Raw genomic sequence first — 13,406 nt, forward strand, 5'->3', positions numbered from 1 at the left:
CCTGGGATGTTGAGTGGGTCAGCTTGGTGGAGAGCTAGCCCTGCCTACCTGAGAGCTGCCCTGGCTTCCCTACGGCCTGGCAGCGGGAGGAGATGACCACTGCGTCCAGTGTCGCCTCCTGGTGCTGGGGACGCTCGCCCCCTGCCTGCCATCGCCCAGGGAGTCGGTACGCGCCCCAGGCACCTGCCCCTCTCCCTGCCTGCAGCGGTGCCTGGAGCTCAGCTCACGGGGTGGGCTTGGGAGCCTTTTCTCCAGCTGGGACGAGAGGGCATCAAAGGAAAGGAAGACACGGCTCAGGAGGCCCACGCCGAGAGCCAAGGGGACAGCCGACGCCAGCAAACTTGAGCGCGCGGCCCCTCCGCAGAGGATGGGGTTTAGGAGGCCGGGACGCGCCTGAAAACCCGGCAGGAGAGTTTCCAACCCCTGCGGACTGCGATGCTGTATAAACGCGGCCGCCTGCACCGGGGGAATTCCAGAAATACAGGCGTGCCTGGGTGTGCGCTCAACTTCTCCAGAGGCTGCGCGGGGCGAGAGGCGGTTCTGCACTTGCTCTCGGCTTTTCCTGAACTTGCGCTTTGCTTGTGGGTCGTCCCGTGTCCCCGCAGACCCGTGGCCGCCCACGCACACGCAAACCGAGGGGCGGTGGCCTTGCTGGAGGCTCTCACGGCGCCGCTCTCCCAGGTCCCACCCCTGACACCGCGGCACCCCCAGACCCACTGCACCCTCGCTCTCGGCGCAGGTCCCGGGGGTCCGCGGGGAAGCGCCCGCTGCGCCTTAGTCTCCCCTGGGGGAGGCACTGCCCGCCCGGCCCCCCGGCTCCTCCCTTCGTGGGGACGCTTCCTGACGCCAGTCCTCGCGGGCTCTCGGGCCCTCCCCCGCGGGGCGCTTCCCTCCGATACCCGAGCTCAGTCTCGAGGCGCCCGGTGGGGCCCCGCCCCGCCCCGCCCCGCCCCGCCCCGCCCCGCCCCCCGCTCCGCCTCCGGCCTCCTCCGAGAGCTCCAGACCTCTCAGCTACTCCGAAGCCCGCGGACTGCCGGGACCGCGCGATGGAGTCGACTGGCGGCGACGGGAAGGCCCCGGGCGGCCCCCGGGTGCTGGTGGTGGGCGGCGGCATCGCGGGGCTCGGCGCGGCGCAGAGGCTCTGCGGCCACCCCGCCTTCCCGCACCTGCGCGTCCTGGAGGCCACGGCCCGCGCCGGGGGCCGCATCCGCTCGGAGCGCAGCTTCGGTAACGCCCCTCCCGGAACCCCACCGGCTGCGCCCGAGCTCGCCGGCACCCCCCTGCCCTGCGCCCCGCTGACCGGCCCGAGGCTCCCCCGGGAATCCCCGCCCGCTTGATCGGCCGGAGTTCACCGCCCCGAAACTCAGGGCACAGAGTTAGTCGGGAGGGCGCCGGCCCGGGAAGGCGACCTACGGCTCCACGCGGCCGCCCTGGTTCTGGCCCTCGGGGAGCGCCCGCAGCCCCGCGTGGCCCACCCCGCACCCCTCCCTCCCGTCCAGACCGCCCGACAGGCGCCCTCCTGCCACGTGCTCCCCTTACATCGGGTCTGACCGGTCACACCCTGCCTGGGAAGGGCGGCGGCGGCGCGGCCCAGGAGAAGGGCCCGTTCTGGGAAAGGGACCCCAGGTGGCGTCTGCTGCCCCTCGCAGGTGGCGTGGTGGAGGTGGGCGCGCACTGGATCCATGGGCCCTCCCGGGGCAACCCCGTCTTCCAGCTGGCTGCTGAGTACGGGCTGCTGGGGGAGAAAGAGCTGTCGGAGGAGAACCAGCTGGTGGAGACCGGGGGTCACGTGGGCCTGCCCTCCGTGACCTACACCAGCTCCGGGGTCCGCCTGAGCCTCCAGCTGGTGGCGGAGATGGCGACTCTGTTCTACGGCCTGATCGACCAGACCCGAGAGTTCCTGCAGGCCGCGGAGACCCCGGTGCCCAGCGTGGGGGAGTACCTCAGGAAGGAGCTCAGCCGGCTCGTGGTCGGCTGGACAGAGGACGAGGAGACCAAGAAACTGAAGCTGGCCGTGCTGAACGCCTTCTTCAACCTGGAATGCTGTGTGAGCGGCACCCACAGCATGGACCTGGTGGCCCTGGCGCCCTTCGGGGAGTACGCCGTGCTGCCCGGGCTGGACTGCACCTTTCCTAAGTGCGTGCCTGCCCCCCACCCCCACACCTCCTGGCTCCCCAGGGCCCCGGGGCTGGCCGGACTCTGCTCTCGCCTGGGTGTGGGAGGGGTGGGAGACCATTTGCTCTCTGCTCCTTTCTCTGGTTTTGCTCATTTAAGCCAAAAAAGTTGTTTCTGAGAGAGGGTGGTTAGAAGAAAGAAAGGTTCCTGCTCCTGTATTTACTGAGGCCTCTTTTGTCCCAAATGAGGGTCTTTGGCTGCAGAGGGGGCCGGACAGGCCCTCTCTGTGTGGCAGGGTGGCTGCTGGGCACCAGGTGCAGGCGAGACCCTCACTCTCCCCGGCGTCACTCCTGGTGATGTTGGCCTCGAGGCTCCTGCCCAGGCGGTGAGTCAGGAAGTCCTGGTTCCAGCAGATTGCTTTGAGAGCTCTGTGCCTTCGAGACCCTCCCTTATGCCCGGGAGGGCAGGTATGAGCATCCTTGTGGTGGAAAACCAGAGAGAGGAGCTGCTCTCCCTGCTGGCCAGAACAATGGAGAGCTCCCTGCAGCGACCTTTGATGCGGGTGGGAACTTGGAGCACGAGTTCTGCCCTTCCAGGGACTGGGCCTCTACGAAACCGGCACTTCCGTCTTCCTAGGGGCTACCAAGGGCTCACAGACTGCATGATGGCCTCCCTGCCGCAGGACACGGTAGTTTTTGAGAAGCCCGTGAAGACCATTCACTGGAACGGGGCCTTCCAGGAGGCAGCCTTTCCCGGGGAGACCTTTCCGGTGTCGGTAGAGTGTGAGGACGGAGACCGGTTCCCAGCGCACCACGTCATTGTCACCGTGCCCTTAGGTAGGCCAGGTCTTCGGCTCAAACCCCTATCCCAAGTGCCCCTTCCTCTGCCCTTATCCTGCTTCTATTGGCTCTGGGACATCTGCTTGGGTACAAAGCTCACAGCTCACATTTTCATTCTAATAATTTCCGGTTAGGTGGAAGCAATGACTCATGTTTTGTAGCAATTGCATGCTTTGGATTTAAGGGTTTCACTGTAAGAAAAAATGCAAGTAAGTGTGTGTCCTACTTGCTTAGAGGGAATCGTGAGGGTTGGGACGGCCTTGGTACTTAACCAGGCTGCACTTTGCTGGAGACAGGAAAAGGCTTGAGAAACCTGGTCTCAGGGTCAGGCCTGGGGTGACCTGTTGAAGGAGGCATGTGTGTAATTCTATTCAATTCTAGATCTGGTGCTTTAGGGGTGTCCTTGAGTAGAGGTGGTTTGAAGCTGTTTTATAAACGGTGGAGATGGTTGAAAACAGAGTTACTAGGATAACTGCTGTCAGCTGGACGTTTGCTTCTCACGGGTTTCACGCCACCGTCAGTCTCTGCCTGAGTTATCTCACTGACTCCTCGGGCAGCCTTGGCAGGTAGCTGGCACTGTCCCCCATTTGACAAATTTGAACATCTAGGCAAACAGAAGTCACTTAACTTCCCAAGTTCACAAAGCTAGCAAGTGCCAGAGCTCACTTGGAGAAAAAGCAAGAGCCTTCCCCACCCCCAACTCCTGTCTCCAAGGGGTGGCTGTTCCCTCCCCAGGGCAAGGATGAGCACTCAGACCCCACTGCTGTGCCCCACAGATGCAGCTGTAGTCCACATACAAACACCTGCTGCTCGGCTGGACACGGTGGCTCACATCTGTAATCCTAGCACTTTGGGAGGCCGAGGTGGGCAGACCACCCGAGGTCAGGAGTTCAAGACCAGCCTGGTCAACATGGTGAAATCCTGTCTCTACTAAAAATCCAAAAATTCTCTGGGTGTGGTGGCAGGTGCCTGTAATCCCAGCTACTTGGGAGGCTAAGGCAGGAGAATTGCTTGAACCTGGGAGACAGAAGTTGCAGTGAGCCAGGATTGTGCCACTGCACTACAGCTTGGATGACAAAGACTCTGTCTCAAAAAAAAAAATCTGGTAGTCAGTTTGACTGTTTTTTTTCCCCTTAATAGAACTGGTCCATGTTTCTGGATCAGCACTCTTAGATCACAGGCCTTTTTTGTTTCCTTCTGGTGGCTTTGATCATTCATGTTTGGAGTAGGCTTGCTGGGCCTGCTGAGTGCTGACCACCAGGGACATTGCCAGTAGATACATTGTTACAGCTGTGAGCATTTTGTTTACACCGAGCCAGTTCACAAAAATTAGCTGGTGGGCGCCTGTAATCCCACCTGCTTGGGAGGCTGGGGCTGGAGAATTGCTTGAACCGAAGAGGTGGAGGTTGCAGTGAGCTGAGATGGCGCCATCGCACTCCAACCCGGGCAACAAGACGCAACTTCGTGTCCAAAAAAAAAAGGAGCCAGTTCACTTGCCATGTCATCATTTCATGAGCATTGATGGAAATTTAGGTGGTCTTCACTTTTTCTATATCATGCAGTTTTACATGTGCAGGTAAAAACACGGGTGGGTTGGGTGAAGTGGCTCACACCTATAATCCCAGCACTTTGGGAGGCTGAGGTGAGCGGATCACGAGGTCAGGAGTTCAAGACCAGCCTGACCAACATGGTGAAACCCTGTGTCTACTAAAAATACAAAAATTAGCCAGGTGTAGTGGTACGCACCTGTAATCCGAGCTACTCAGGAGGCTGGGGCAGGAGAATTGCTTGGACCCAGGAGGCAGAGGTTGCAGTGAGCTGAGATCGCATCGTTGTACTCCAGCTTGGGTGACAGAGCAAGAATCCATCTCAAAAACAAAAAAGAGAAAACACTTGTGTGAAAGGTGGGGAATGGTGGCTCACGCCTGTAATCCCAGCAGTTTGGGATGCCAAGGTGGGAGGATTGCTTGAGCCAGGGAGGTCGAGGCTGCAGTGAGCCCTGATCTTTGTGCTGCCTGCACTCTAGACTGGGCAACAGAGTAAGACCCTGTCTCAAAAACAAAGAAAAGGAAGTAAAAATGCTTGTGTGAATGTGTCTATGGGATAAATCCCAGCAGGGGAAATGGCTGGCTCTGAGGTCTGCACAGACAGGACTTTCATGGAGGGCATGGGGACCCTTCCTGGGCACCTGTGGCCATGGCCCGTGGGGCGCCTCCCCCACTCTCGCTGCCCACTGCCGCCTTTGCTGGGCTGGTCTCTGGGCTTTCGTCTTTTTCTGACTGATTTGCCGGGATCTTAAGACGTGAGACCTGGTGCCGCAGGGCCGTCTGGTGGTTTGAATTCGCTGTCTGTTGTTCATCTCGTTACTGTCTGCCTTTGGGCTAAACGTGTTTTGGCTACACAGATTAATTTTTATAGAGCTTCTGGATAAAGCCTGTATATTTAACCACTACACTAAGCTAACTCCTGAGCAGCATGGCGTGCAGAGGTTTAGGGATGAGTGGTTCCGACATCACAGTTTGTGTGGTGGCCCTGACTGTTCCTGTGTGGCCAGTGGTGACCACTGGGCTGTTTTGCCTGCTAACGTTTCGGTTTGTCTACCCCAGTCTGTGGGTCCTGACAGCCAGAGTGGCCTCAGCTCTGCATCCCCAGGGCCCTGAGTCAGCCTGGGTCTCGAAGGAGGCAGCGTGTCTGGAAGCCTCTTTCTCTGACTCCTCTGGTGGACTTCGGTTGGGCTCCTGGGGCTGTGGGTGACCCCCATACAGGCACCGAGGAATGAGAGCTGAGCAGAGCCCTGGCACAGTTAGGGCTTGAAGAATATCTCACCTTATAGTGTTACTACTCAGCTATTTCCTTTTATATAATCCTTTACATAATCATATATTAGTTCATAGAATTAGGGCTTGAAGAATCCCTTTATATAATTCTCATATAATAGTTGATAGTATGAGTGCCTGAAGAATATTTCCGTACATATATGCCTATAATTATATCTTAGTTCATAATCGGAGGAATGCCTAGAGTGGACACAGTGCAGAGCATGAATTAAGGAATAAGCAGCTTATAATCGGAGGAATGCCTAGAGCAGACACAGTGCAGAGCATGGTTTAGGGAAGACAGTTACACCAGGACAAGAATCCATGGTCCAGGCGGCAGCGTTCAGTATCGTAAAGATACCCGCTATGTGGCAGGCTTGGGGCGAGAGCCACTCCTCCTGATAAAGGAGCTGTAGGACCCTGCTCCAGTTCTCGTGGAAGGCTGACCTCAGACCGGCTATCCACCTTGGTGACTGTGAACTTTATCAGCTCTTGCTACTGTGCTGCTTGAAAAGCATCTTCCCATAGAACTCACTGGAAGCTGCCAGAAGGCGGTGGTAACCTTGACAGCTCTGTCACTGCTACGTGACTTAAAGCATCCCCCCATAAATCTTCTTAGAAGTAGCTTGCCCATAGATAGAAGTATCGCACACTGCACCCGGCCCACCTCCATGCCTCGGTGACCTAATGGGGGTGGACCCCATGTTTTATTGCTCACGACTCTATCACTATCCTTAAAGATGATTTCACGCACTGCCCTGCCCCCAACCTAGACACAATAAATACGCTTCTGGACATTCAGGGCCTCGCCTGACTCCGCTTATAGGTGGTGTGGCCCCCTGAGCCCAGCTGCGATTTCCTTGTACTTCTGTGTCCTGTGTCTTTATTTCTCGGATCCTGCACCTCAGCACAGCACAAGGCTCACCCCACGACCCTGTGGGGCCTTCAGGCCTACAGTGGGCACTCGATTCTAGCTGAAGAGCTTTATGAGATGTAAGTCGAGTCCAATTCTGCATTCCAGGTTTTCTTAAAGAACATCTGGACACCTTCTTTGACCCTCCACTGCCGGCGGAGAAGGCAGAAGCAATCAGGAAGATCGGCTTCGGGACCAACAATAAGATCTTCCTGGAGTTCGAGGAGCCCTTCTGGGAGCCAGACTGCCAGCTGATCCAGGTGGTGTGGGAGGACACATCCCCGCTGGAGGACCCTGCCCCCGCCCTGCGGGATGCCTGGTTCCGGAAGCTCATCGGCTTTGTGGTCCTTCCTGCCTTTGGGTACATTGCTCCCGGGGAGGCTCCGAGGGTGGCCGGCTTGTTAGACCCTCATCTGATGGAGGGTGCAGCAGTGTGTCAGTTCACTGCAGGGCATTTCTGGGGGGTTTAATGGGGAGGGATCTCATGAGCTCCTTCAGGGGCTAGCGGCAGACGCCCTGGGCCTGACTTCTGTGGGGACAGATGGCGCCCTGCTGTATGGGGGTTAGTGCCCCTCGGGGCCCAGAATGTGTCCGTGGACTTGCTGGCAGGCTCAGTCTTCTGTCTGTGGGAACGTGTTTATTGGAAGGCTGCAGGGAGCTGGGGCTTGTAGATACGGAGGAACTCTGGAACACGAGACGGTACTTAAACAGGATGAAGTAATTGAGGAAGACTGCCTAGAAGTCATGGAATTGCAGACCCGTAGAGGAAGGGCCCTCCCTCTTAGAAGCAGCATATATAGACCATGTGCTGACTCAGAAGATATTCCCATGAGTGACGTGGGGGATGGAGGGACTGATTTTCCCAGCCAGATTAAAACACAAAGCCAGCCTGTTGGCCGGGCATGGTGGCTCAAGCCTGTAATCCCAGCACTTTGGGAGGCCGAGGCGGGTGGATCACGAGGTCAAGAGATCAAGACCATCCTGGTCAACATGGTGAAACCCTGTCTCTACTAAAAATACAAAACATTAGCTGGGCATGGTGGCACGTGCCTGTAATCCCAGCTACTCAGGAGGCTGAGGCAGGAGAATTGCCTGAACCCAGGAGGCGGAGGTTGCGGTGAGCCGAGATCGCGCCATTGCACTCCAGCCTGGGTAACAAGAGCGAAACTCCGTCTCAAAAAAAAAAAAAAAAAAAAAAAGCCAGCCTGTTGTGGTCAGATGGCAGATCTAATCCCATGCTTCCACCGAGAGTTGCGGCAGAGGGGACACAGTTCTTGTCATGAAAGACCCGGATGTGGTGGGAGCGCAGGGCACACCTGCCAGATGGTTCATCACTGCTGTCCGCTGGGAGCAGGAGGCTGCATACCAGCCCATATCTGTGACCGGGGAAGCCACCTCCTTCACATTAAAGAGAAAACTGGCACTCTGGCTGGGTGCGGTGGCTCACACCTGTAATCCCTGCACTTTGCGGGGCTGAGGTGGGTGGATCACCTGAGATTAGGAGTTCAAGACCAGCCTGGCCAACATGCTGAAACCCCGTCTCTACTAAAAATACAAAAAATTAGCCGGGTGTGATGGCAGGTGCCTGTAATCACAGCTACTCAGGAGGCTGAGGCAGGAGAATTGCCTGAACCCAGGAGGTGGAGGTTGCGGTGAGCTGAGACAGTGCCACTGTACTCCAGCCTGGGCGACAACAGCAAAACTCTGTCTAAAAAAAAAAAAAAAACTGGCATTCCAGGTGTTGAGACAGGCCTGGATTGCTGGTGGGAAGCCGGGTGGGTGACTGTGTGTGTGGCCACCTGCTCCAGGCCCTGCCCCACCGCCTGTGTTCTCTTGCTTAGGACATCAGTGGGATCCCAGATGCTCTGGTGGGACCCTGTCTGTGGCACAGGGTGGCAGCTGTCCCATCCTTTTATATGCCTGCAAAGGGTTAGGGATCTCAAAGAGCTTTCGTTGATGTCACATCTGTAAACTTACTACATGAGAAATTATTTATTATTTGAGATGATAGTAAAAACCTATTCCATGTTAGCATTAATCACATTTTAAAATGAATATTTTCTTAAAATTAAATGAAGGTGGCAGAGTTCTGTCTTTTCTGCAAGACTCTTTTTTTTTCTTTTGAGACAAGGTCTCGCTCTGTCGCCCAGGCTGGAATGCATGGAGTGCAGTGGCGGGATCTCGGCTCACTGCAACCTCTGCCTCCCCGGTTCCAGCAATTCTTCTGCCTCAGCCTCTGGAGTAGCTGGGATTACAGATGTGTGCCACCGTGCCTGGCTAATTTTTGTATTTTTAGTACAGACAGGGTTTTGCCATGTTGGCGAGGCTGGTCTTGAACTCCTGGTCTCAAGTGGTCCACCCACTTCAGCCTTCCAAAGTGCTGGGATTATAGGTATGAGCCACTGCGCCCAGCCTCTGCAAAGCTCTTTAATGTCACACCTAATAGAAGATTCTGGGTTCTCAGGACTGCCTCTGCATTTATTCTGTTGTGATGTTTTATTTTGGCTGAAATACAGGAGGCGAGTCTGGATGGACATGGATATGCGGGTGGAGGAAGGAGTGATATTTCAGTAGCTTTTCAAGTGATTGTGGGTATTCTTTGATGCTACATTGAAACTCAAGAAGTAGCAGTTCCTTAACGGTTGGCCAATTGTGGAATCAGACCACACCGGTGAATTTTGTTGTGTTCTGTGACACTGAAAACTGTCTGTCTGGCCCTGCCCCTCGTTGGTACCTTGCTGAGAACTGCGGGCAGAGCCAGGCTGAGAGCTGGGCTGGACGCCTCGTCCCAGGGATCTCTCTCTCCCTGCAGGTCTGTCCACGTTCTCTGTGGGTTCATTGCTGGGCTCGAGTCTGAGTTCATGGAGACTCTGTCGGATGAAGAAGTGCTTCTGTGTCTCACCCAGGTGCTCCGGAGAGTGACAGGTACTCACTGCACACGCCAGCTCCTGCCTCTGCTCGTTACTGGCTGACCTCTAAACAGAAACTAAGCTTTTCAGAACAGAGAAAAACTAAATTTGGCTGAGTCTGTACATTTCCAGGGACAACCCTTCTTCATGTCAGCGGGGTCAGTAACAGTTCCTACCTCCAAGGAACCGAAAGGGCTTTACAAACACTTCCTCCCTCTGCCACCAAAATACATGCAGTTGTCTTTGGCCAGATTTTCACAGAGGAGGAACCCAGGGCTCGGAAACAGTAGTGAGCTGCTGTCCCCGGCCCTGGTCCCGGGGGTGTGGTGGTGCCCGCCGGCGGCCTGCCATTCTTGCACAGAGTCAGCAGGAAGGGTTCCTTGAATGCGCGCTGCTGCTCGATTTTCTTCCGGCGTAGTGTCGTCCACGTTACACTGCTCAATCTTTAAAATGACAAAAGCAGCTGCAGATGTGTGGGTGAGAGTTCTCGGTTAACAGCGGTGTCTCTGCGGCTCAGGAAACCCGCGGCTTCCTGCACCTAAGAGCGTCCTGCGGTCTCGCTGGCACAGCGCCCCGTACACCAGGGGCTCCTACAGCTACGTGGCGGTGGGCAGCACGGGGGACGGCCTGGACCAGCTGGCTCAGCCCCTCCCTGCAGACAGCACCGATGCCCAGGTGTGTGGCCTACCTGGTGGGGGTGGGGGGCGCGGGCGTGAGTCTGGCTGCAGCGGCCCCCCCTCGGAGCCTCAGAGCTGCAGGAGCATGAGCCAGGGAGGGGTGGGCTGGGACGACAGACTCAGAAGCCATTTTCTTTTTGAAACTAAGAATAATTTTTAAGTGTATTATTTTTGTGAGAATTATACACATACACAGCTCAAAGAGTCAGAGAATTCTGCAGTTCTCGCTAACAAAACCAGATAAACAAAAACCGCAGGTGGAGCCCCCTTTGCCCTCCCGGGCGTGCTCCCGGCTGATTCTGATCGCTAAATTACTGCATCTCTGAAAACATGTTTCTTCAGCCACGTTTTAAGAAACGTTTCCTATGCAAAATGTCAAACATACCAAAGTAGGTAGAACCTTTGAGTGCCCAGCAGACTTCCCCTAAGCCAAGCTTGCTCCCCGCCCCCCACCCCCATTCCTGTTAAGCATGTCTCACACAGGACATTGTTTCACCTGGGGGTATTTTGGTGCCTGTCTCTAAAAGATAAAGACATCCTTGTAAATACTTAACTATGGTGCTGAGGGCAGAGGCTCACATCTGTAATCCTAGTGCTTTGGGAGGCTGAGGCAGGAGGTTTGCTGAGACCAAGAGTTTGAGACCAGCCTGGTAACATAGCGTAACATAGTGAGACCTGGGCTCCACAGAATAAATAAAAAGTAGCCAGGAGTACCCAGGCACGGTAGCGGGCACCTGCAGTCCCAGCTGCTCGGGTTTGCGCCCAGGAGGTTGAGGCTGGAGTGAACTTGGACAGCGCCGCTGCACTCCAGCCTGGGTGTCAGAGCAAGACCCCGTCCCATAAAATGTAAAAGCACAACCATATATCCAGGATACTATTTACCCAGATAAAAGTGGACAGTCATTCCTCAGTGTTACCCAATATTTAGTTGGTGCTCATGATCTCTTTTCCTGCTTGGAAATGTTACTGCGTGAGTTTTCAGTTTCAGGTGTTATTGATTGACTTCTCATGCTATTGGATAAGATTTAGCTATCTTCCACCCATTCAGGGCTCTCCCCACCCTCCTCATTTGTCATTCAGTAGTTGTGGCCAGATCACTACTCGATGTTCACAATTCAGTAGCTGTGGTCAGTTCACTCCTCAGCGTTTACAAGATCTTGTTTTCTCTAAATGCTGTTTACACCTGAGCTCCAGGTTGGAGTAACTTCTTTTCCCGCCCGTCCGTGGATGCGTGTGAGCTGTTTTCCCGCCTGTTGGTGGATGCGTGTGAGCTGTGTTTTTCTGCTTGCTCATGGATACATGTGAGCTGTTTCTCTGCCTCTTGGTGGAGGGGTGTGAGCCGTTTTTTGTGTGTTTCTCTGCCCAGACCCAGCTGTCTGAATCGCATCCCCATTCTAACCTTGGCTCTTCTTTGCAGCTCCAGATCCTGTTTGCAGGGGAAGCCACACATCGGACGTTTTACTCCACGACGCACGGGGCTCTGCTGTCGGGATGGAGGGAGGCTGACCGCCTCCTTGCTCTGTGGGCCCCGCAGGCGCAGCAGCCCCGGCCCAGGCTCTAGTGGGCCAGCTGCGCAGCTCCTCCCATGCTGGGGGAGGCTGGGACCCTCATTTCCTCTGACGATTTCAGCCTGGATTGAGATTTGAGGATGTTAATGAGAGCCTTCTGGTTTTGGTGACTTTCTCAGTTCTTGTGTCTGTCACTGGAGTCTGTTCAGCGCCGACTTGAGCTGAGATGCCGGATGCTGACAGAGATGGAGGCACAGAAGGCATGTATGGACCACACAGCATCCAGAGCCGCCTTCCCTGCCTCTGCTGCCTTTCATCCTTCCTGCCCTGGGGCTCCAGCCCCCACAACTACACGTGGCCCCGAATTCTGGGTTCCCTGAACTCTGGGTCCTGCAGTTGCCTCTCGTCCCGCTGCATTCTCATGGCTGCTGCCTGGGATGATCGCGTAGCTGACAACCTCCTCTTGCTCATCGACCGATGCTGCATCAGGCACCCACTTCGAAGGGCACTGGGGACAGGAGGGGTGCCCTGCTCTTCCCTGAGGCCGGGGGTTTTCTGGAGGAAGTGAATAGATAATAAGGCCTGAAGTGAGAAACAGGGCGCCTGGCCCAGTAGAGTGTGTGGGGTGTGGGCAGTGCTAGGGTGCTGGGCCATGTTGGGGTGAGTGTGCTGGGGTGCTGGGCTGTGTTGGGGTGAGCGTTGAGGTGCTGGGCTGTGTTGGGGTGTGGGCAGTGCTGGGGTGCTGGGTGGTGTTGCGGTGAGTGTGCTGGGAGGCCAGGCCCCTGTTGGATCTGTAGAGCTGGATCTACCCCAGGCTGGATCTGTAGAGCTCCTTCCTTCTCACCCTCTGGTCTCAGTTCAAATCGCCCCTCCTAGGGCGTTCCCTGACCCTGAGCCTCCCTCCAGAGCCCCAGCCTCCCTCTGCAGCCAGCAGCCCCACCTGCCGATGCTGTGTCACTAGATAGGTCTCTCAGGGGTTACCTGCCCATCAGATGCCTGCGAGAGAAATTCAAATTTCACAGGTTTTATTGTGGTTTTTTGCTCCTGGGACCATGAGGGAATGCAGCTTCCTTCATTCAAGTACAAAAATCTTTAACATTGACAGGGTTTCACCAATTCTGTGTCCCAGGGACGAATGCAGCAAGACCCAGGCTGCCCCCTCTGGGTGTGTGGGACTGGCCTGGCGAGGAGGGGGCTGGGAGGCACTGACCTGGCAGCAGGTCCTGATCGTCCCACTCAGCCCTGAAACCACCTGGGAGTCTTCTGTCTTCCCCGGAGGGGCCACATCTCTCATGCCCGGAAATGTTGACAGCTGGGCATTAGGGTATTAGGTGGTTTAGGAACATCAAAACCATGGCAATATTTTTGTACTTAGAATTTGAGCATGTTTGCTATTTCAGTAGCTTATTTAAAAAATTCCAGTAGAGTAATACTCTTGTAAAGCAGTGTGCAATTCAGGAGTTGCTGACTGCTGATTTAAAGTTGAAATCCGCCTACATTTATGTCTAGTCTTGGGCAGCGGAGAATATTTCAGACTCATTGTGTTAGTTTACTTTAGCAGAACTGCAGTCAGTATTTGGAAATGATTTGTTATATTAAACCCTGAATTATTTGAGGCTGTGCATGGTG

General features: G+C 55.6%; 1 protein-coding gene across 1 annotated transcript; it reads left to right on the forward strand.

Annotated features, from left to right (window-relative positions):
• The first annotated feature begins 975 nt into the window (after window positions 1–975).
• On the forward strand, window positions 976–13,399 carry PAOX (polyamine oxidase). Its single transcript, XM_010331510.3, has 7 exons — window positions 976–1,227; window positions 1,650–2,136; window positions 2,752–2,951; window positions 6,792–7,044; window positions 9,496–9,608; window positions 10,110–10,267; window positions 11,687–13,399. Exons 1-7 carry the CDS (start codon window positions 1,047–1,049, stop codon window positions 11,828–11,830), a joined length of 1,536 nt encoding a protein of 511 aa, XP_010329812.3. The 5' UTR covers window positions 976–1,046; the 3' UTR covers window positions 11,831–13,399.
• The last annotated feature ends 7 nt before the right edge of the window (window positions 13,400–13,406 follow it).

The sequence above is a fragment of the Saimiri boliviensis genome, chromosome 12, assembly GCF_048565385.1.
Source record: "Saimiri boliviensis isolate mSaiBol1 chromosome 12, mSaiBol1.pri, whole genome shotgun sequence".
Classification (NCBI taxonomy): domain Eukaryota; kingdom Metazoa; phylum Chordata; class Mammalia; order Primates; family Cebidae; genus Saimiri; species Saimiri boliviensis.